This window comes from Chelonia mydas, chromosome 3, assembly GCF_015237465.2.
Source record: "Chelonia mydas isolate rCheMyd1 chromosome 3, rCheMyd1.pri.v2, whole genome shotgun sequence".
NCBI lineage: Eukaryota > Metazoa > Chordata > Testudines > Cheloniidae > Chelonia > Chelonia mydas.
This window is the reverse complement of record NC_057851.1, coordinates 105,182,137-105,205,236: the sequence shown is the minus strand read 5'-3', so window position 1 is coordinate 105,205,236 and position 23,100 is coordinate 105,182,137. Positions and strand designations below refer to the sequence as shown.

General features: G+C 42.5%; 1 protein-coding gene across 3 annotated transcripts in view; it reads right to left on the bottom strand.

Annotated features, from left to right (window-relative positions):
* Window positions 1–2,425: 2,425 nt before the first annotated feature.
* AIG1 (androgen induced 1) overlaps window positions 2,426–23,100 on the bottom strand; it is a 190,419-nt gene continuing 169,744 nt past the window's right edge. For 2 of the 3 annotated variants that reach the window (XM_007056274.4, XM_037894903.2), the window contains 3 exons: window positions 16,947–17,062; window positions 6,601–6,764; window positions 2,426–3,090 (listed from right to left, as the gene is read on the bottom strand). In XM_007056274.4, coding sequence (XP_007056336.1) covers window positions 3,053–3,090; window positions 6,601–6,764; window positions 16,947–17,062 — 318 coding nt within the window. In that variant the 3' untranslated portion in view covers window positions 2,426–3,052. Of the gene's footprint in view, window positions 3,091–6,596; window positions 6,765–16,946; window positions 17,063–23,100 lie in introns of those variants that run through there. The other variant, XM_043543067.1, reaches the window with a different exon arrangement.

The window sequence follows — 23,100 nt, the reverse complement described above, 5'->3', positions numbered from 1 at the left end:
GTGACCTTTCAATGGCTCTGCTGCTATTCTAGCTAGCTAGCCAGCTAGCCATTCTTCGGCACCCTCCTATGGGCTCAGTTCTGTCTGGTGAGCTCTCTGCAGCAAGCTAGCCACAGTCCTGCTGTTCCTCTAACTAGCCAGTCACCCAGTCCTCCCTTGTCAAGCTCTACCCAACAACTAGAAGCTCTGCTGCTTGCCTTTTATCTGGCCCTTCTGGCCCCTTATTGGTCACTCAAGCAGCCTTTCTGATTGGCTGCTCTTCTGCAGCCACTCTAGGCTGCCTGGAGGACTTCTCACTACTCTATTCTGGGACAGGGTGATGCAGGGCCGTGAGGCCTTCAGTAGGGAACCTCCAGACCTAGTCCATCCTGCCACAGGGCAACTTCACCTTGAATGGTTCCTTAGAATATATGTTAACTTCTTATGCTAAACAATCAGTTCCACATTGTAGTTAATTGCAACACTCTTGGGGGCTGGCTTCAGGAACAGTGCTACAGTGGATTTTTCACACCCGAGTGATATAATTATAATGATATAGGTCTGTAGTGTAGACCTGGCCTGAGTAAGCCCTGGTCTACACTACACAGTTAGGTCGACATAAGGCAGCTTATGTTGATCTAACTATGTCAGTGTACACACTGTAGCTGATGTAAGTGCCCTACTATACCAACATAATAACTCCACCTCCATGAGAGGCGTAGTTAGGAGGACGCAGTATCAATATAGACACTGCATTACTTACATCCACTGTTGGCTGTCTTGTAAATTTCACGTCTGCACTGGAGCCGTGAAATTGACAAGAAAGCCCAGCTCCCCAACTGGGCTGCTGCCAGGTCTCCGCTCCAAGCGGGGCTGCCACCCAGGCTCCTGGCTTGCGCTGCCACCCAGGCTCCCTACTTCCTGTTGAGAATCCTGCTGTCCTCTGGGGTCCTGGCTCCCTGCTTCCAGCAGGGAGCCCAGCTGCACTGAAGCTCCCAGTTTGGAGCCTGGCTGCCAGCCCTGGGCACTCGGTTCCCTGCCAGCTGACCAGACTCCAGGCACGGATCTCTCTGCCAGAGGCAAGAGGCCCTGGGTGGCTTCCTCCCTACTCCTGGCTGAAAGCAGGAAGGTGAGAAGCCTGGGAGGCAGCTGGGCTCTAGGTGGGGAGCTTTGCAGAACTGAGAGCCCTGACTCTCAGCCCCTTACACTACCACTCTTCAATCAGCGGAAGTGCTCCTGCTGAGGACACACACCATCGACAGAAGGAGAGTAGTATGGACATCAGCCACCACAGCAATTATTGGTTGATTTAAGATTATAGTACAGACCTGAAGAAGAGCTCTGTGTAGCTCGAAAGCTTGTCTCTCTCACCAACAGAAGTAGGTCCAATAAAAGATATTACCTCACCCACCTTGTCTCTCTAATATCCTGGGACCAACATGGCTACCACAACACTGCAAATAGGCATGAGTAGGTCAAGTGTATGGTGGAGATTTAACTCGGATTTTCCCTGTTTTTGAAATTTAAAGGAACATTGTGAAAGTTTTAAGAGTTAAAACTTTTCCTATGGTATTTTAATATTTAGTCCATCTGGAACGTCTAGCCAACTGTACTCCTAAACTGTATTTTAAATAGATCGTTGTTTTTTAAACAACCAACTGCCACACCCCAAAATCTCTATTTTTAACACCCGCTCCCCCCCCAAAAACCCAACTCCTGCAATGTTTCTTATCATATTGTATGTATACCAATTTGTTGATAGTAAATCACACTGCAACTTGCATGTCATGTTCTGCAGATAAATCCAGAATGGACACACTAACAAATTTTAGTTCCAGGTTAGGACCACTGTCGAGCCAAATCAATCTCCTGACAGTGTCCCTCTCATTAAATATATATTGAACACGTACAACTTTACACCGTCGGCGTGTAAATACATTTTAGTATATTTTAAACAGTCAATATCGTTATAAAGTGTGTGTGAGCTGGACATCAAGGTACTTGCATATTTGGAAGATTATTTTTTCTTAAGTATATTTTCCTGTTAAAAATAATTTGGTTCGTTAATTTTAATCCCACACAGCTTTCCCCTGGCTGTAACATTTCCCTTTTAATTGTCTGGTTGTCAATTGGAATCCAAAAGAGCATAGACCACGGCAAGTACTTAGGAACTAAGGCCCCAATACACCTAAGGGACCCGAATGCATTCTCTCAGGTACCCTATGTACTGCCACTTATCTCTTAAGAGCCCAGGGCTTGGCTACCCAGTTTCAGGACTTCAGCATATTATACGGCAGTCAATTTTGTATTAGAAATCGTGAGGAAAGAACTTAACACAGAAATGCCATCATCTACAGGTGACATAACAAAAACTGGAAATAGATTATACAGTACATGCTGCATCTATCCATTTGGAATTCTGAGAAACAGCATTCAGAAACAGAAAACTGGGCATATTGTGGTCTTTATTTATGTGCTTTTGTATTTAAGAAAAGTTCCATCATATGCACATAGGTTCCAATTACAATTAGGGTTTGATTCAATTGATATAATTACTATTAACATTGCCTACTTAAGGCAAGTGTTATACACTGGTACATTAATATATCATAGTTTGATTAGATTATTTCTTCAGGTAAGCTTGTGTAGTGGTCTTTTAATAGATCTTTACAGTATACTCTGAAATATACAGGATTATTACATTTATCCACAGTAGGCCTATCTGCTTAACCTCTTTCTGAAAATGATGCACAAATGGACCCATCATTCCTCTCACAATAAATGGAAATACATTTACACTGATATACATGTTGAGAGCATTGTGGAGGTAATTAATGTACATATCTCGATGGATATGATATGTACAAATACTGGAAAGAGGAGGATCAACACATATTTAATGTTTTAAGCTAAAATCAATTCTCCTCTAAATAAAAGTGAAAGCATCCTTGCATTGGGTACATGGTCCATATAAACTTTTTTCCAAGAGATTCCTTTCCCTGCCAGCATCTGTTCAAGCTGAAAAGTTTTCCGTGGAGAGCAAAAAGCAAACTCTCCTTGTTGCATTCAATTTTCAGTCCATTTTAGGCTTTTCTTTTCCTTCTTCTATACCTGAAACAATATGGAAAACACCTGAGTGATGAAAAACTGATCATTTACTTGGAAACCTAATACATTAATCTTTCTTCTTCTTTGCTAGCAGACTCTGTCATGTTACCTGACCTTCTATGAAGGAAAAGAACATCTATACACCTGAAACCTGCAGTTGTCTGGTAATGACCTACCTAACCCTTTCCTTCCCCAGGACCCTTTTCAGAATCTTAATCTGAACCTAGAGCATGCTCTGCCTCTGACTGTTTCAGGAGAATGAAGATAATTGTCTCTTGGGGTTCCAATTGCTTACATACAAACTAAACAGAGCAGATTTTATTATGGCTACCATTAGCTGAAGCTAAGCCGCTGACATTTTTTTAAAGTACATTTTCAAAACTATTATTGATAATTCCATTTAGGTTTTTTCCCCCTTTCTTTCCATTGTCAGATTTAAAAAAAAAAGAATCATAAGTAGAAGTCATTTTTCCTGACAGTGCACAAAGAATCAATGATTGCTAATGGAGTTTTTTTCTCATTAATGTCCATTCCTTTTAGTAATCTAGGTAGCATGAGCACAGTACATATTCTCTTTAGAAGATTTGTCTTTGCTGCAGAACTGCTCTCTGTCGTCTGTGCTGAAAGGCAGCTGGGTGCGGCAACAGGCTGTTCTCCTAGTGATGAAAAGTCAGCTCTTTCGGATGCTTGCTCCTGGGTAATTAATTTATTATTAGAATCTAGCTAAAGTGTAGTTCTTTTGTCCATTTTGTTTCTTCTGACTAAACCTCCCTGCCCAAGATATCAAAGATAGTCTGAAAATGTTTCTTTTGGAGGTTTCCTGGACTGTTGCAAATCACAGAAGAAGGATTTCTCAGGATATAAGGCCGATGAAAAGTCATTCTGAAAGCAGCAAAAGGGAAATCCGACCATAGATGATATTACCTACTAATGGAATATGTGTGCGGATGTTAGTTCTTGGGCCCTTCTGAAAATGTACCTTTTAATACCCAGATGGGGGTAGGAGGAAAGCATCTACAGAGGAGACTTTACTGAAAGAAGCCATAAGGAAACAAATGGCTCCAGACATTGCCAGCAGTCTGAACACAATGGGCGTTGTATTTTTGGTTTGCCAGCAACCATGTGATAGCCATAGTCAAAGGTCTGAAAAACAAAACAAATGGGCTGGCTCCAAAAGAACACTATTGGCGTAAGATCTGCTCTAGAGCCAACCTCAGGTCCCTTGTGTCCTCTGCTGCGAGGAACTTACCCAGTGGTTTTAATTAAAGCATTGTATGTGTCTTTTAAAAAGAGCCTCTTTCCTTTCTTCTGAGGTATTCTACTGCAGATGGATCAATTAATTTGGCAGGAATGCAGGTATCTTCAGCACTGAGAGAAGGCTTGAGGAAAGGGCAATTTTTTCCTTCCCTATCATGCTTGTGGTTTAGGTTGGAAAAACTAACTACAAAATCATTTAGTCAGTAGTGGGGTTTTTTCTTAATGCACCTCCAGAGGAAAAGGCTCACAGAAATAAATGAAACCTTCTCAAGTCAGATTGTTTTAATCTGAAGGCCCCTTTTAAAGGTTTGGTTTCCAAATATTTTTTGCTCCAAATCTTACATATAGTTATAATTTTTCATTTTTTATGGTTGTGGGGTTCCTATCATACACTTTAGGTCTGATTTATATACCACACTTCATACATGGCCACATAGCAGGTGACTCATGCCATTTGCTGGCTTGCATGTCGCTGAACCAAAAGAATTTGGGTCAATGTCTCCTAACCAACTGGGGGGAAAATTGAAGAGTAGCTAAAGGCCTTGCTGAGCCTATTGAGCCTATGGCAACATTAACCTCAATTCTTCTGGGATGAGGAACCAAAGGAGATAAAGTTTCTATTATACATACTATGGAACAGTGAGGGAGATTTTCCTTGAGCGACTTGCTTGTGGATTCAATAAGAACATGTGCTGCTTTATCATATTATTATTATGTTTTATATCATATGGAATTTATTCACAGTGAAGCCATCATCTTTTGGATAACCTTTCTTTAAAGGACCTTTCCTGCAATATCAGAAGAAAAGGTAAGTGGTTTAAATAGCCATTAACATGAAATTGAATTACAGGTTCAGCACCAGCCATAAATGCAGTGCCAAATGACCAGATGCTCTACAGTTAAGAAAAGAGGTGCCTGATGTCTGGACTCTAATACTGAAAAGGGACACATGAGGCACACAGAAAAGCAGGTTTTGTTTCAGATTCTAATTAGAAGTTAAGGGTGACATTCTGGCCCCACTGACGTTAATGACAAAATGCCCATTGACTCCAGTGAGGCAAGGATTTCACCCAATTTGGTGCTGTTCCAGCGGGATGATTAAGGCCATCTGGATTATGTGAGAGGGCACACCCTCACTCTGGTAGAGAGGAGGCTAAGGAGCTCTTCTGACTTTAGCCAGCACCAATCAGGTGCACCTGTAGGGCTTGCTCTGCCTGACGGAAGAAGCTTAAGGAAAAGACTTCCACATGAAGGGGAGGTGTGAAGACTGCTGGCTACAGGAACACAGCAGCAACCAGGAACATAGCTACAGAGCTGACTGCCCTTAAGACTGTATGAACCAGATATGAAGTGGGGGTATCCCTAAAGGAGGGGCTGGAGGCAGGCCATAACAAGACACTATACCTGCAAATAAGCGAAACTCCAAAGGGGTAACAAAAAAGACTGCCTAAGAGACTGACCACCTTTGTCTTTCTTCTTCCTTTTGGACTTTTGACTCCCTTCCTCAGGGGAATGAGAGGAAACAGGACCCTTTTTGTTTGGAGAATTCTTCGTGTGCCACAAACAGGGGAAGAACTTTATAAGTTGTTCAAATCATGATCTGCTGAGGACTTGACGTGGGGGTAACTTCATCTATTTGGATGGTTTGGAGGGAAAAAAAATCTAACAGTTATTTATGAGGAATCCACTAAGTTTTGTGCCTGTCATTTTATATGCCTAGTTGCAAGTGATGGGTAATCTAAATAGGCTAGTGATATTGATTCTGTAGAATTCTGCAGCATGGTTGTCTGTTATCCCTATTATTTGGACTGTTGGATATGGACATATTTAATTTCATAGGACAAATTGATTTATAAATAGATGAGTACCTTATGCTTGAAAATACCTTTAAAAACAATCTCTCTTCCTAACCTCAAGCATAACAATTTCCATAGAATGGCACTTTATTCTAGCTAGATTTTACTGGTTCCTCAGCTAATAAAACAGAGTGGGTTGTAAATCTTTCAGGTAATTGCCAACAGCTCTTAAATTAGTATTAGAAGTTATAAAAATGAATACATATTCATAGCTAATCATGTTACCTGGCAGACATTTCATTCATTTGACTTTTTTGAAGAGGAAGAAAAAAAAGTTACAATGAAATCTTGTCAATTCCCCCATGTTTTAATCCTAAAACTTCCATTAACTTCAATGGGAACAGGATCAAGCCCTAAGAGAGTAATCCTATTGGTTAGTGCTCCTGAAAACAATACTTACATTTTTGTGTATCCCAAATGTAGTTATTCAGGACCTCTCCCAGCAAGTAGAAAATGTTGAGTACTAGGGTGACAGTTACAAAGAAAATTATCTTGGCACCTGGGCTGATGTAATCCAGGAGAGGGTACACCCAGACCCCTGTTACTTGATGGATCCAGCACACCCTGAAATGGAATCAAAAGACCAGTGAAGATATTGCTTATGTCCTGGTTTTAAAGCGACTCTGGCTACTGTGTGTAGTTACTCTAACCCATCAGTGAGTCAGTTTTTCCAAAGGACGAGGTACAATTGAATGTTTGATTCTTAGGATCACTTGAGATGATGTCCTCCTGGAATAGGGGTGACACGATGATGAAACTGAAACAGTTTTACAAGAATATTGTTACCCCTTTTGAACTGAGTAGTTAAACCCTGAAAATTGGTTATCAGGTTGTTTCTATTAGAAGGAGGAATTGAGGCTGGACCGGGTATTTCTCTGATGCAATCCTGCTTATTTACAAAGAATGTACGAAGTCCTGTTTCCCTGAACACAGGAGGCATAAACCAACAGGAGACAGTTTGTTTGATTTCAGTTCCAAGCCTTTGAACCAGCACTTTACCTGAAAACTCTCTTTTAGTTCCTTCCCCTCCCCCCGGCCTTACCTAAAGTCATGCTACCACAACTCTTCTGGCTGTGTCCGGGGCTTCCTTGCTCCTTCTGTGTGTTTCTGCTGCTTCTCTCAGTCAGAACCAGACACACATAGCTCAACTCATCAATGCCGCAGCCCCCACACCCGCATTTGCTATACCAGTCCCCAGGGAAAACCCTCGAGTTACATGGTTCAGCTTCTAGTCAAGCCTTGCCATGTGCCTGTGTTTTGGATGGTGGCTTCTATTGTTTCAGCTATCTGGTTCCATAAAGGAGCTTGATTGTTTATTGTAAATGAAGGGCAGTGGTTACATCCACCAGTTTCCGTGAGGTTTTACTCAACTCCCAAAACACTGATGAATTGTTGGAGGGACTCAGATTCTCAGAAGAGACAAGGTGGGTGGACCAACTTCTGGTGGTGAGAGAGACAAGCTTTCGAGCCACACAGAGCTCTTCTTCAGGTTTGGGAAATGAATTCCCAGCTTCCCCGCAAAATGCAAGGTGGAACAGATTGTTCAGTATAAATACTTAGCACATATTGTAAAGGACCATTCAAGGCAGAGATTCTTCGCACTCATTGGCAATTCAGGTGACTGGTCTCTTGACCCAAGAAACAGAGTTTGTCAACCTTAGCACAGTTTCCAAAGAACTCTGCATAAGTACCTGGCTTTTCCTCAGGGTATTACTGTGACAAATGTGAAGGTGCTTGGTGGTGAATGTTGATCTGTAAAATATGGCTTGTTGTGTTGTATTTCTAAGATGGTGGGCTGTAATGTCAGAAGGGAACAGAGAGTTTTAGCATATTCCCCCCACAGTCATAAGACAAGTGATTGTAAGTCATTAAGGGTGAATGGTCTAACTGCCGAAGAATGGAGCAGCCATCATAGGAGCGTTCCTTAGATGGCTGGGCTGGCTGACTGGGGGTGGGAGGGAAAACAGTTGGAAGGAAAGAGAAGATGACACAGTTAGGCCCCATATCAAAAGTCAGAGTGATATGGTAACTGGGCTTAGGCTCACACACGGACTGTAGGGCTCTGAGAAAAGGGAGCTTTCCTGAAAGGGGAGGGAACAGACTAGTGGTAGGGGGAGTCACACAGTGGAAAGCAATTGGAGATGAGGCAGGATCCCAACAGTCTTTTGGCTTCCTAAAAGAATGTACATTAGTTCTTTTTTGTTCCTGTAACTCAAGAGGGAAGCCCATCTAACTTGGCTTTTAGGGAATCACAAGTTTAGATAAGACTAAACATGTACGTAGGCTTGTCATGGGGCACCTGCCCTTTATGGGGAGTTAGGGCCTACCCTGTGTGCGACTGCCTTATAAAGGCCTCCTTGGGGGTAGCTGCCTGCCCCAGGTGACTGATTAGCAAATAATAAAGGTTACCCAAACTCAGTTATGGGGAGAAACTGCTGGGGGGAGAGGAGCTCGTAAGAGTACTGATCAGGGAGCCTAGAGGGTGAACTCTCCAGGGAACACATCAAAATGGGGACCGATTAAAAGGTGCTCCTAGAGAAAGGATCCTCACAGACCCACGGCTAGAGTTGGCAGGCATCCAAGAGGGTCTGATCTCAGCCAGAGGGTCTCCCAGATACTCTCTTGAAGCCCAGTCTGGCAAGGATCACCTGCTGTCCCTGGAGAAGAGTTGCAGAGGATGGATCTCCCCAGATTCTTCTCTGTCAGGGATCCTTCTCCAGTAGGGGCAAGATGCCTAACATCAGGGGCAAAGACTGGAATGGAGAGAACCCCTGTAAAACAACCTAGGTAGAGGAGAGCACCAGACTCAGGTTGAGGACAGATGTACAAAGAATGACTGGGTCACCCCGCTGAGATGTGGCAGGTGAAAGTTTGGTTTTTGTGTAAGCTTTTCTGTCAATAAATGAGACCCTCCACAAGGAGGTGTTCTTTAGCATTGAAGTCTGCTAGGACTTGTTGATATCCTGGGTAAGAGCTCACCCACAACACTGTGCCTGCCTACAAGGGGGCGCCCTGGGTCAGCCTGGAATGATAAGGCCGTTTGTTGTGGAATCCTTTTCTCTATTGTTCTGTTCCATTTGTTAATAAACCTACTTGTTTTTGGAAGGCTTTGGGGCACTACATCTCTGGTCACGGGCACCTGAGGGAAGGTGATGCTGGAGTCCTATTGGACTTACATGGTAATAAGTGGTTGGCATAGGTGGGGTATTGTACCCAGATCCCAGTCTAAGAGTGGGAAAACTGCAGACTAATAAGGGACTTTGTCACCTTGAGGAAGGACTATGGAAATGCCCTATGGTGGCTTGCTAGAGTAGTGGAAGGAATACTCAAAAGGGTCTTTGATCTACTGCAGTGCACTTGAATGATTGGTTCATGAACCAAGGGGAAGTGACACTTCCTAGAATGAATTTATTTTGGACACCAAAAATATTGTCTAAACCCAAGTGAGTCACTAAAGAATTCTTGAATGTCATCTATGGCTTGTTGAATGCAGCATCCTGGCTTAAGTCCCTTTATGGATCCAACTTTATGTAGCTGTCCCCAGAGCAATAGGTCACTAACTGGAACTAATATGACAAGAACAAGGTAAAACAAGTGCTGCTTAAGAAACAAAGTTCAAAAGCACACCTGCCTAGCCATCCTGACCTCACTGAAAATCAACCCCGCAACCCAGTTTACTATGCTGGAATTACTAACATTGTACTTCTTTCCACTGAGCAATGACACAGCGAGTAGTGCTGCATTGTCTATATTACAAATGCCAGTAGCAAAAGTAGGACTGCTACCATGGAAACATCACCTGAGGTCCTTTGTTAGTTTGTATTCAAGTAGGAACGAACTCACTAACTCAACACTGCACAATAAAGGGCTGATCAACTGTAGATATAAGTCTTCGATACAAGACTACCGATTATTAACTTTAATGAATGCCTTCAACACGGCAATTCTAGCAATCATTATTCTTGTTCAACCTCATTATTAGCTAAGCACAGGGGAACATGCATTAAGACACACTTTGGATTGCAAAACCAGAGCCAATTTAAGAGCCTACTATTGTACAGGTTAAAAAAGTTGCTAGTTGAGATATAAATATTGTGTGTGTGTGTGTGTGTGGCGGGGGGCGGGGGTATTAAACTAAAACTGGACCAGCTAACTTTGCAGTAGACAAAGTCAACTTAGTTTTAAAATACACCCAGCGGTGCAATCTTCATTAAATGGTTTATATTCATGTATGCAATATTTAATATTTTTACCTTAAAAGTCCAGAGGGTTAGAACCTTTGCTCTCCCTCTGATTCTGTGAAAGCACCGGTATCATTCCTACTACCCAGCTTTTTTTTTTTTTTTTTGAAGATGAATATCCAAAAGGTCCCAAATAACATCCTGTCATTATTACTGAGTTCAGCTGGTTGAAAAGACACTTCTCAAGAAATTTCTTACAAAATATTTGTCATTACTTTAATGAAACATTTGACATTTTTCAACCTGCTCAATAGCTGGCTTGAAAACAGGCAAAAAGAAAATTAGAAAAATGTAGCTCTTTTTCAAATAAATATTTTTGGAGGGAGAGCAGCTCTGTTCTGGGGTTCAAAACATTGACGTTCCCTCCCCCCTTTTTTTAAACTGCTACTATTGCAGTTGAGCCTTTAGCTCCTTCTTGCCAAAATACTGACTCTTCCTCTCTGCCATTCTTCTAGCATTTGCTTTACAAAATGAGCTTGCTTGAGGAAGTGGAAGATGCATTGGAAAACTCTGTACCTCTATTACTTCTAGGGCTATCTGAGGTAAACCAACTGAGCCCAAGCATGTAGTATGTGACACTCTGTACACATCTACCAGAAAAAAATTCTTGACATATTGAATGATGTGACCCTGGTTACCTGAAAAAGCTGTTACCTGAAAAAGAGCTCAGCGTAAGTTTGAAAGCTTGTCTGTTTCACCAACAGAAGTTGGTCCAATAAAAGATATTCCCTCACCCCGCTTGTCTCTAATATCCTGGGACCAATACAGCGACAACAACATTGCAGGCTGTGGAATGTCTCCCAGAGGAGGTGAGGGAGGTGTATCAGCTGAGTCATTCAAAACCGGAATGAATGAATCACTCAAGATTATAGTGTAGGGAACAACCCTGCACTTTCAGGGGCATGAACTCAATGACCCATAGTAGGTCTAGTCTATTTCTGAGTTCTATGATGCAGGGTAAATAGACTGACAGAAAGCTGCTAGAGATTTTAGCCAGGAATGTATTTTTTGCAAATTTGATCCATACTGATTTCTTCTTCCCTGTTCATTTTGGAAGAAAGTAGTGTGAACTTCAGTCTACATGGGATTTAAAAATAAAGGTAGGCTGTAGTGAATGGAAGTATGAAATGGCCAGCACACTGAAGATGGAGATCACTACAGGGGGGTGAGATGCATGAGAACACATGGGATGCCTCTGATAAATGAATGTAAATTTAATTTTTCTTTTGCATATATCCAACACTATTTGTCTTGATTTATTATCACACTACCAAATGCCTAGGGACTTACTTTTTTTAAAAAATGCATACAATCATCACACCATATACTACACTATGCAAACTTCCCTTCCTCCCCTTATCAAATTAACAGACCTCCCTAAAGCCGGCTGTAAGAAAATCCACATGTTTTTCTAAATCAGTTTGATTGGACCTGCCCTGCCTGAATTGTTTTATTAAATAGTGAAAAAATGAACCCATGTTCAGCCCTGGCACAGGTGGGGACAAATCCCACTGTAGCAAAAGTAGGAACAAGAGGACTGACCAAGTGCTTTACTACCAGACACCTACCCCATATGACTAAAGCGCAGTCACATCCTTGGGAGTGGCTCTTTGGCATCCAGTATATCTCAGCAGCAGAAGGAACACAAACGTCTTTTAACTATACTCCTTTGGCTTCATTTCTTCTATGGCCACATATCGCTCAGACAGTAGTTGCCATGAGACCATGATTGCTACAATGAGCAAAACAATAACTTGCTATTTTATCTGCCATGACAATCAAATTCATAGACCCAATGCCTGTGGGGTTTGTTTTGTTTGTTTGTTTTTGGTAGTTGAGGTGTACTCAGAACAGTTTTCTAGCACTAATGAAAATAAAGTGTGATCTTTTCAATCCCATTATCAATAAAGCAAACTGTCATTTTACATTATATCAAGGCCTTGATCCTGAAAGTCCAAGTAAGGTGGGCAGTATGCAGTGCAAGACTATTGTCCCCTGGTGCAAATCTGAGAGACTGCCATACATGGCCATGAGAAAAGTTAATTAAAAGCTAAGGCTTGTCCTTCCACAGAGATGGTGTGACTCTCTGCAGTTTGTGTGCCTGCTCTAATCCTTTCATGAATGCAGGGTGAAAGAGAAAATAAAGGGGTGACGGGTTGTGGGGGGAAGAGAAATGGGCTTCAATGTAATCTCCAGCATACACCTTGGTTCTGCTCCTCTCTGTTGCTACTTATTTTTTTAATTTTTATACACTATATAAGAGGGAAAAGCACCTCTTTCAGCACCCTAGTACCTTTCCATACATGAAATACAGACACATGACAAATAGAAACACCTGCTTCCCCTCACCCCAAAACCAGAAAATAACTAATTCCAAATAAAGTCAAACCTAAACACTATCCCCAATGTACCCCTTTCTCCCCAGACAGCTGGCTCCAGTGATGATCATTGCAGTGTGTCAGGAAGGTCAAAAGATCTGGGCTAGGTCAGACCCACACAGAGAACTAAAACCTGAGGACAAACCACCGTGGCACCAGCTTCCACCGCATCTGCCTCTCCTCATCTCAAATATGGCAGGATGGCACAGGGAGAGAGGCAGTCTCTCAAGCAGGCAGGCCATGAGCTTTATAAGTCAAAAACAATCCCGTAAGCTCTAACAGGGAGTCCAACCAGGTCCTGGGGCAATGGTGGTGTGTGCTCCCAGCAAGAAACACTGCTTAATGAGCAGGCTGTTGCATTCTGCTCTAGTTTTATTTTCCAGGTGCAGCCTCAAATCGAATGCACTAAGCTTGAGGTGACACAGGCATGGATCAGTAGTTGGATCCCAAAGCCCATCTCCAAATGAAATCAATACAACCTCCTGGCAAGACAGATGAATAAAAGCATTCCTGGTTAGGGTTTGCATATGGTCACTTACCAACAGGTGGGGAATCCAGCACTACCTCAAGTTGGTAAATTCTCGTTATGAAACGTGGGCACACCCTTGCTAAAAGGGGCAGATACAATCCTTTTCATATTTTCTGTTTGCTCCTTCCAGCCTAAGCCTACCATCATCACTTCAGTTCTGTTTGGATTGAACTTAACCCAGTGATCCTTGATCTATAGTCCAGTCTCAGCCACACACTGGGTAGAACCTTCAATAGCACCGGGGAGATTCAGAGATATAGAACTAGGTGTTATCTGCAGGCTGAACACACAACAGACCATGCTGCCTCACTACTCCTCCCACTGACCCTTACAGGCCATGAACATGAGAGGAAACAAAAGGCAATCCTGCAGAACCCCACATGCGGGTCCTTAGAGAGGAGAAGCAATTGCCCCAACTCCCTTTTGGGAATGCTCAGCAAGGAAGAAATGGAGTTAGCTGAGAGCAGCCCTATCCACTCTTGGTACAGTCTGCAGGTAAATCAATAATGGAGTGAAGAGTATGCTTATAAATCTTACATATGACCCCAAGCTGGGAGGGATGGGAAGCACTGTGGAGGACAGGATTAGAGTTCAAAATGACCTGACAAAGGAGAGAATTTTGTCAGAAATCAACATACCGAAAGTCAATAAAGACAAATGCAAAGTACTACACTTAGGAAGGAAAAAAAAATCAAATGGCCAAGTACAAAAGGGGGAATAACTGGCAAGGCAGTAGTACGGCTGAAGGGGATGTGAGGGTTATATTAGATCACAAATGGAAAGGCTAAAAAAGGCTAATATGCTGGTATGTATTAACAGGAGTGTCCTATGTAAGACATGGCAGGTACTTGTCCTGCTCTATTTGGCACTGGTGAGGTCTCAGCTGAAACGCTATGTCCAGTTCTATGCATCACACTCTAGGAAAGATGTGCAGAAATTCGAGAGAGTCCAGAGGAGAGAAACAAAATGATAAAAGATTCAGAAAACTTGACCTATGAGGAAAGGTTAAAAGAATAAACTGGGCACGTTTAGTCTTGAGCCAGGAAAACTGAAGTGGGATCTGATAGCATCCTTGAAATATGTTAAAGGCTGCTATAAAGAGGGCAGTGATCAATTGCTCTCCATGTCCCCTAAAGGTAGGACAGGAAATGATCAGCTCAGTCTGTAACAAGAGAGATTGAGGTTGGATATCAGGAAACGTTTTCTAACTATAAGTATAGATAAGTACTGGAAGAGGTTTCCAAGGGAGGTTGTAGAATCTCCATCGCAGGAGATTTTAAAGAACATGTTAGACAAATGCTTTTCAGGGATGGTCTAGTTATACTTGGTCCTGCCTCAGGGCATGAGACTGGACTAGATGCCCACTCAAGGTCCCTTCCAGTCCTACACAGCTATGAATCACACCTAAATGATCAACAATGCTGACGGGAGCTCACTGAGGAAAAGGCAGCAGTGTGATATAATAGACAGGGCAAAAAACTGGAATACAAGGGAGCTGGGTTCAAGTCCCTCCTCTACCACTGCTTTGCTGCATGACCTTGGGCAAGTCACTTCCCTTCCTGTGCCTCAGTTTCCCTCAGCTGTAAAATGGGAATTATGATACTGGTTTCTGTAAAGCATTTTGAGATCTATGAATGAAAAACACTATAGCAGGGCTGAGTATATTATGATAGCTCTGAAATATGTAGGCAGGAATAACAAAGTGGATGGGTAGCAGTGTACATCTCTTAATGCAGAATCAGTTTCCCCTGTGTTCCCTGTCCTGTTCATCTCCTTTTATCTTGTGCTTCTAGATGCAGGATGCAGATACCTGTGCTGGGAAGGAGCAAGCCCTATACAGGGTTCTTAGTTGTTTTAAGAAATAAATTACCGAGTACTTGGAATGACAGGTGTATGCTGTGCAATAGCAATTTCCATCAGACTCTTTACACATATAAATGTAATGAAAATAACTGATATGGAGGATGTGATGTGGCCCTGTAGAAGCTGCAAGATAATGTATCCCCTTGAGTCAGTGTCAATTTATGTTTGCAATTCACTTGAGGGGGAAAAAAACACACGTAAAACAATCTTTTCATACTGATTTTGTAACGCTGCCTTAAAAAGCTCTTAAGGCACTACTCAAATTTATTCCCACTTACACAAGTGGGCTGCTTCAACTTTTCCATTCCTGTGGAATAATTTTCCATGGGCCTCATCACATGATTTTCACAGAGTCATAGACTCCGAGACCAGAAGGGACCATTTTGGAAAAAAGACAAGTTGCTGTACTAAATCAGCCCACTGATTTATTAAGTCTGGTATCCTGCTGCTGTGTATTGTTCAGAGGAAAGTCAAAAAATACCCATAAGACACCTAGCTAATTGTGCATTTTTTGGTAGAAGTGAAAAAAAAAATCCTTCTTTTCCCCTAGAGAAATCAGTTTATGCCCCGATGCACGAGATTTGTTTATCTGTATCTCACCAAGCACAATTACAAATATTATTAACAATAAAATTATTCTGATCCTTTTGAAATCCAGCCACAAAATTTGACTCTGATCTCCTTGATTTTGGTTATTACATGATCCCTGTGTGGGTGTAGTAACTATACATGGGTATAATGCCCCCTTTTTCCTTGGCCCATATAAAGGCAGGGAGCACTGAAGAGGTAGCACTTTTCAGACCCTGTGTTGCTTTCGAACTAGTGGCCCCCTTTGGTTGGTGGAAAAAGTAGTATTCCTGAGTTCTGGAAGGAGCTGTATCCCGTTCTCTTAGGTTATGGGAAGACTGTTGTGATGGAAAGCCTCAGAGGAAGGGAGTAGGAAGAGAGGTAAACAGGAGATCATAAAGGGCCTCAAGGGGAGGAAAGAGGGGGAGAGAGAGAGAGAGTGTGTGCGCGCACGCTTGTGTGAAGGGGGATGGGGGGGGACAGACAGACTTTTTAACCAAACAAGGATTGGGGGGGGAGGGAGGAGGGGAGAAAGCCAGAATGACTAAATAATTGCAGGGTAAAAAAATAAAAAAAGTCCGATGGGTAAAGTTGCTCTGTCAGATAAGTCAGGTTTTTTTCAATTGGAAAACTCCCCAAAGACCAAGTTTAGTGTTGCTTATGCTTTCTTTACTTAAACATTTTCCCAAATATTTTCATTAGAAATAAATTACAGAATGTTTGGATTTCTGTAATTGATTTCTAACACAAGAATGAGTGAACTAAAAAAAAAGAAAAAAAAAAGCGTTATCTTTTCTGAAGGGGCTTAAAATGCTGTTGAAGGAAATCATTTGCCTATTCTCAATTTTTGTTTGATAGAATAAAAAACCCTAAGCAATAAAACCAGGGTCCAAGAAAAACATTTAGTTTGAAAAAAGGTTGAAAAATGTAGCTTTGGAAAGATCACTGCTTACATGGGATTGTTCAACAAATTCCTGTTGTGTGAGGTTTGGCATATACTTTCTAAAAATATCAGCATCTGGGGAAGCCAGACAAAGCCCAGGTCTTGGACCAAACGAGACATGCAGTGTGAATCTGTTAGTGATTATATCCATAATGAAATATGTGCCCAAATTTAGCAATATAAACCCCCAATACAATATGAAAACACAGCATGTACAGTCCTTACCATAATATATAGCCAACAGAGAAGGTGCATACTGCAGCCAGTCCACAGCTCCTGCTGGGATACTGATGATGTGTTGTTCTCATCTCGATTAATATAAAGGGCAGAACTGTTGTATGCTAAGAAAAAAACAAAACGCAACAGGAGAAAGCCAGGTGATACAAATGATTCTCATTGCATTTCAGCACTTGTTCTACAACAGGAAACTTAATAGCAAAGACTTCTCATGAGAAAAACAAAATTCTGAGGTAATCTCTTTATAGGTATGGAAAAAGACAAAACCATGAGCATATAAAGCCGATCAAATTTAAACCCTATTACTTAAATTGGCCTTTTTAATGCCTGATCACTGAGGGCAGTGTAGGAAATAGCGAGCAGAACATACATTTTGTTTTGCCTGAGGGTTGCAGTGAAGGATCATTTTGTGATTAAGGGACAGGACCTGGAACTAGGAGAACTGGGTTGTACTCCCAGTTCTGCTCCACAATTGCTGTATGACCTTTGCCACATCACTTAGGTCAAATGTGTCCACTATTTTCGGATACCCAACTTCAGATTCTGATTGTTAGAGGCACAGAGCACCCACAACTCCAAGTGAATCAATGGAAGCTGCAAGTGTTTAGCACCTTTGAAACAGACCTAATGTGTCTCAATCTGGGGACCCAAAAATAGGGGTAAAATTAGGGATAATTACCTTTCTTACAGAGGTGTCATGAGTCTTAACTTGTTAATCTTGGTAAAATTAATTGATATCCTCAGATAAAAGGCACCAAGGCTAGCGTTCTAACAATGCCTATATAGCACCTGTCCATGTTTAGAAGGGACAGTCCTTATTTTATCATTCCACCTTATAGCTTTCTTGTGCTGCACCTTCCAAAATGATCTCCTCTTCCAATGAATATCAGCAGAGTGAAAAAGGGTGTCCTCCCCCTGTCCCAAAGCTATACATAACTCAATGTACAGATTTTAAAATGTTAGGTATGAAAATGTACAGAAATGAGGAGCAATTCCATCTCAAAATAAAGTTTTGGATTAAAACTTTCATTTTTGAACATACAGCTCAGGCAGAAGTGATCTTATTGATGACTCCAGCAGCATACATTGCACTGAAGACCTGCCGTGGATCTGTACACCAATCTCCCACTGAGCTGAAGGAGAGGTCTACAGGTGTCAGGATTGCAGGAGCAGTCTAAATCATAAACCAGTTTCAATCCTTTCTTAATACTGGCTCAGGAATAAGACAAGAATGTTGTTGCTTATGGCCAAATTCTGCCAGCAGATGTGCATGTGCAGCCCTCATTTGTTGACTTTGGCGGAAGCTGCAGATTGAGGGCTGAATTTGGAATTTAATAATTACACTGTGAACGCCCTAAAATGTTAACCAGTATTATGGTGGGAGGGACAGAGATGCTAAAAACTATCTTTGTGGGGATAACAGGCCTTAATGAGATAAAACAGAACAGCCTTTCGTAGACCTGCTCTTCTTTAACAACCATAATTTTTTTTTTTTATTTAGATGAGAAAGACAAAGACAGTGGAAATTTCTCTGGCTCACAGATGTAACATAATCTGGATTGGATAAGTGTTCTGATTTTTCAATACACTAGTAATTAATGACTGGCATTTAGAGAATGTCAGGTGGATAATATAGCAGTTAGGGGAGCTTTCAATTTCTTCATCTTTTAACAGCTTGTTCCGCCCCCATCCCTTTAAACAATATAAATCAGCACCAAGGGAATGCACGTATGTTTTACATGTGGTCTATTATAGTCGCACCCACTACCATCTTAAGGTCTATTAACTGTGCAAAACCTTCAGAGTGCACTGACAGGGGTTTGCAGCAAAGCAACCCTAATGTTCACTTGGGGGGTTTGGGGTCTATAAGTGAAACCCTTTAGATACAGTTCTGGTATCCAGCTTCATATGCCTGGGCTACTGTGGTGTAGCTGAAGCTGCGCAAACAACTCCAGCCCAGGCTCAATAATCTATTTTGGAACCAGGGGTCAGTAAATATGTTCGCCTCCAAAACCCCCTTGATTCTGTCCAGGTTATCAGTTCTTTCTGATCTGTTCACCAAGTCTTAATAAACAATAATGCATTGAAATCAGGTTTATAATGGATAATTATTTGTATTCTTGTCGCACTTAGAAGCCCCAGTCATGGACCAGGACCCCGTTGTGGTAGATGTTGTACAAATAAAACAAAAAGCTCCCCAAGGAGCTTACAACCTACGCATAAGATGTGAGAGAACAGGTGGATAGAGACAGATGGGAGAGACCAAGGAAACAATGAGACAATATTTGTCAGCACACTAGGCTGTAGTGTAAGCACACCAGCAGTCTAACTGTTGTCAAGTTTTTTTGTGTGGACCTCACAGCAAAGTAGAGTTTTAAGGAGGGGTTTGAAAGAAGTTTTGTGGATGCTTATGGGAGTGTCTCCCAAGCGTGAGGGGCAGCATGGGAGAAAACACAAAGATCAATGTTTCTTTTGACACCAGGTAATAACAATATGACACACAGAAATGTTGAACAAACTGATCTTTAGTTCTGGGCTCTAGCCTAGAGAGACATGGGTTAGCATTACATCAGGTTAGTAACTGCTACATGGCAGATGTCATTATCCCCAATTCCAGCGGCTACTGCTCCAGGTCTTCAGGATGGTCCTTAATTTTGAGGTACACAAATGAAAAAGGTCAAGGGAACTTCATTTTTTCCCTTGCACAGATACTTATGGCTCTGTAGTTCGTCTGTGCCTTAATCATCTTTCATTTTGACTCCACTCTTTGGGCCTGTCTACACAGCAGGGAAAAACCCATGGCTGGCCCATGCCAGCCAACTCAGGCTCACGGGGTTTTGGCCGCGGGGCTGTTTCATTGCTGTGTAAACTTCTGGGCTCAGGCTGTACCCTGGGTTCTAGGACCCTGTGAGGTGGGAGGGTCCCAGAGCTCAGGCTCCAGCCCATGCCTGGAAGCCTAGGCAATGATGAAACAGCCCTGCAGCCCGAGCCCCGCAAGCCCTACTTGGCTGGCATTGGCCAGCCATGGGTTTTTCTTTGCTGTGTAGTCAGGCCCTTTGAATCTGTGCATTGACTCTCTCTCACTTGCTATATCAAGCTAAATCTTGTGGCCCTGTCTGCACCTCTGTCCCCACTTCTTCCTATTCCCCCTCTTGCTCTGCCACTCCCTGCCACCTTATTGCTCTGTTTTGTACGCTTCTCCCACTTTTGGACTTTCTGCCATGCTGCCCCTCTCAGCTGTGACTCACTCTCACACCTTGTCAGACAGGCAATCATCCTAACCTTAATTCAAATCATTCTTTAAAACACACTTCAGCTAAGCCTCCCACCTCAGCTAGAAGTACTGTGGTTCACACCTTAAAAAATGCAGTGCCAACTACTCTGGACATTAATGTATCTGTATTGTTTTGCACTTCTCTCTTTCACTCTAGTTTTAATGTAGTGGGGACCATGGCTATCACTGTGTTTTGTACAGCTCACAGCACTCTGTTGCCATTTAAACAAATAATACATAGCTACACAGTTTGGCAAAATTTAGAAGGAACATCCAGCTTACGGGCTGAGAACTTGTGCCTATCCGCTCTCGATCCAATGAGAATTAAAATGATCAGGTTGTAAACCTAAGAAAATAAAGCGTTTACCACAAAAATAATAGCATACCCTAAAGGGTGGTGTACTCTGCAAAATGGCTATGTAAAAATTAATGGCACAATTTTACTCAACAGATCTATTGCATAATAATAATAACAAAAAGCTTTTTCTGCTTTTTATCCCTGCTAACTCTGAAGAGCTGGCACTGCTCTCTGTGGGACTACAGGTTTTATTCCATCTTGTGCATCAGAATTCTCCCCTAAGGCCTGATCTACACTTAAAATTGGATTGACCTAACTACGTCACTCAGGGCTGTGAAAAATGTCTCACCCTTAGGCTGTAGTTAGGTCAGCCTAACCCCTGGCGGCTAGGTTGTTGGACAAATTCTTCTGTTGACCTTGTTTCCACCTCTCAGAGAGATGGATTAATTACATCAATGGAAAAACCCCTTCCATCAGTGTAGGAAGTGTCTACACTATGGCCAACAGCATCACAGCTGCTTCACCGTAGCCTTGCCATTCTAGCATAGAAATGCCCCAAGTTTCAGTTACATCTGTGCAAACCTGCTGAAGGCAAAGAGGTCGCACAGGTGTCACTGAGGGTACAATTGAAAGAGAGTGGCGTTTCACAGATGTAACTAAGGGTAACTTGGCCTGCAGAACCTTTACTACTGGAAATAATGCAGAGAAAGCAAAACCTCAACTGTCAGAGCCCAGGCTGAGTTTGCAGGTCATCTTACGTACAGAAATCACTGATGGATATTAAACACCAAACCTCACCACCTCACTCTTTTTTAAAAGACTGACTTTTTAACATGGTTATGTGAGCACAGACTGCAATAATTTTCCCTTATAGCTGCAAGGTGGAGCAATGCCCCTAACCACTGTACTCGCTTCTGAGAGAGACAGAGCTGTACTGAGACATATGCTAAAAATGCACATTTATTAATGCCTTTTTAAAGGATATTTTTAAAAGTTCTGCCCATCCCCCTCATGGGGGTTTGCTGTGTGTGTGTACATATGACCCTAGTGAAATTTTAGACGGAAAAAATCATATTACAAATAGGCACATCTGAACTGTCAGCCCAGCAAATTTAGACTTGATGTACTATACTTCCCACTTTTAGTTATATACTACTACAGGTATTCAGAATAAAAGGTTTTATGCAACTCAGGTACATTAAGAATGAGTCTGTAATAGAGTTTTTTTAAAAAATTAAATACTCTGGTGTTGAAAGCCTGATTACATTTTGTCTTCCCATCAGTCAGTACTGTTTTAACACTATTTTCATCAGTACCTTGCTTAACTGCCCATCCCCCGCACCCAAAATTGTGTTTTAAAATGAATTTTAGGTAGTTTTAAAAAAGATACTGGCTGAACTGTCAGACCTGCATATTAACATCTTCTTTCCTCAGGGCAGGTACAGCACCTAACTGGTAATGTAACCTTCCTCACCAGTCTGACCCAATCCCAATCCTGAAATGATCACCTTGAGTCACTCTAGAAGTGAGAAGTTCATTCAGTTCAACAGTCCATTTGTGCTTCTGAGATGCTCAGTAAGGGTGTGTAAGGGATGACTGCCACCCAAGCACCCCCTCATGGCCGGAAGTCACTCCCCAGGCATCCTGCCTCACTTTCTCCCCTTGGACTCCTCAAAAACTCCAGATCACAATCCAGAGTTAGTTAAAGCACTCCCCTTTCTTGGGTCCAATTTATTTAAAGATACTGCACAAACTGGTCCTTCAGGCCTCAACCCCAGTTCAGCATCTCTCTCTATCTCTCTCCACCCCCTTGGTAAAGGGTTTCCAAATCTCCTTCATAAAGAAGAATCTCAATTCACCATCTCCCAGGCTTTACCTGGCTGGAGTTCAGCCTTCAGGCACTGACTTCCAAACTGCCCTGGTCACAGGGTCTTTCTCCTGCCTTAGCAGGCTACTCCCAATCCTCCTAGCTGAGGCAACTCCCCTTGTCTCAGGTCTTTCATGCAGAAGCTTTTACTTATTCCCTGCAGTCTCTGACACAGCTTCTTGAGCCCCCCAACTTTGTGGGGGCTTTTATGTGGGAATCAGCTGTCTTCTATTAGGCCCCATCAAAACAGTTGATGCAGCGCAGGTGGGCTTGAGAGGTCCTTTAGTAAATCAGGGTTGGCTGGCCCCAGGCCTCCAGCCCTTTAAGGCAAGCCATCCTGTTACAATCCCCCCTTAGAACCTTGCCCACCCCAGGGAAAGTTCTACCTTAGGGGATACTCTTCCCCTGTCCCTGCCCCCCAGGGGTGGCCAGGTCCCATGCACCCTTACAAGGAACTTGAGCTACCTACGCTTCCTTTGTTTTCCCCAAGGCTCACTGTTTGGGTGCCCCATCTCCTTGCATGTGTTATCTGGGCTCTGACTTCATCCCCCTGGAACTCAGTTTGGGTTCCCAGTGTCTCCTGATCTCACACCTGCTTCCCAAGATTCCTCCCAGAGCCTTGCCAATCCTGATGCAAGCTTTCTGCCATACCTTGCAGGGGATCTCACAAAACTGGGTGACTGGGCAACAAAAGGGCAGATGA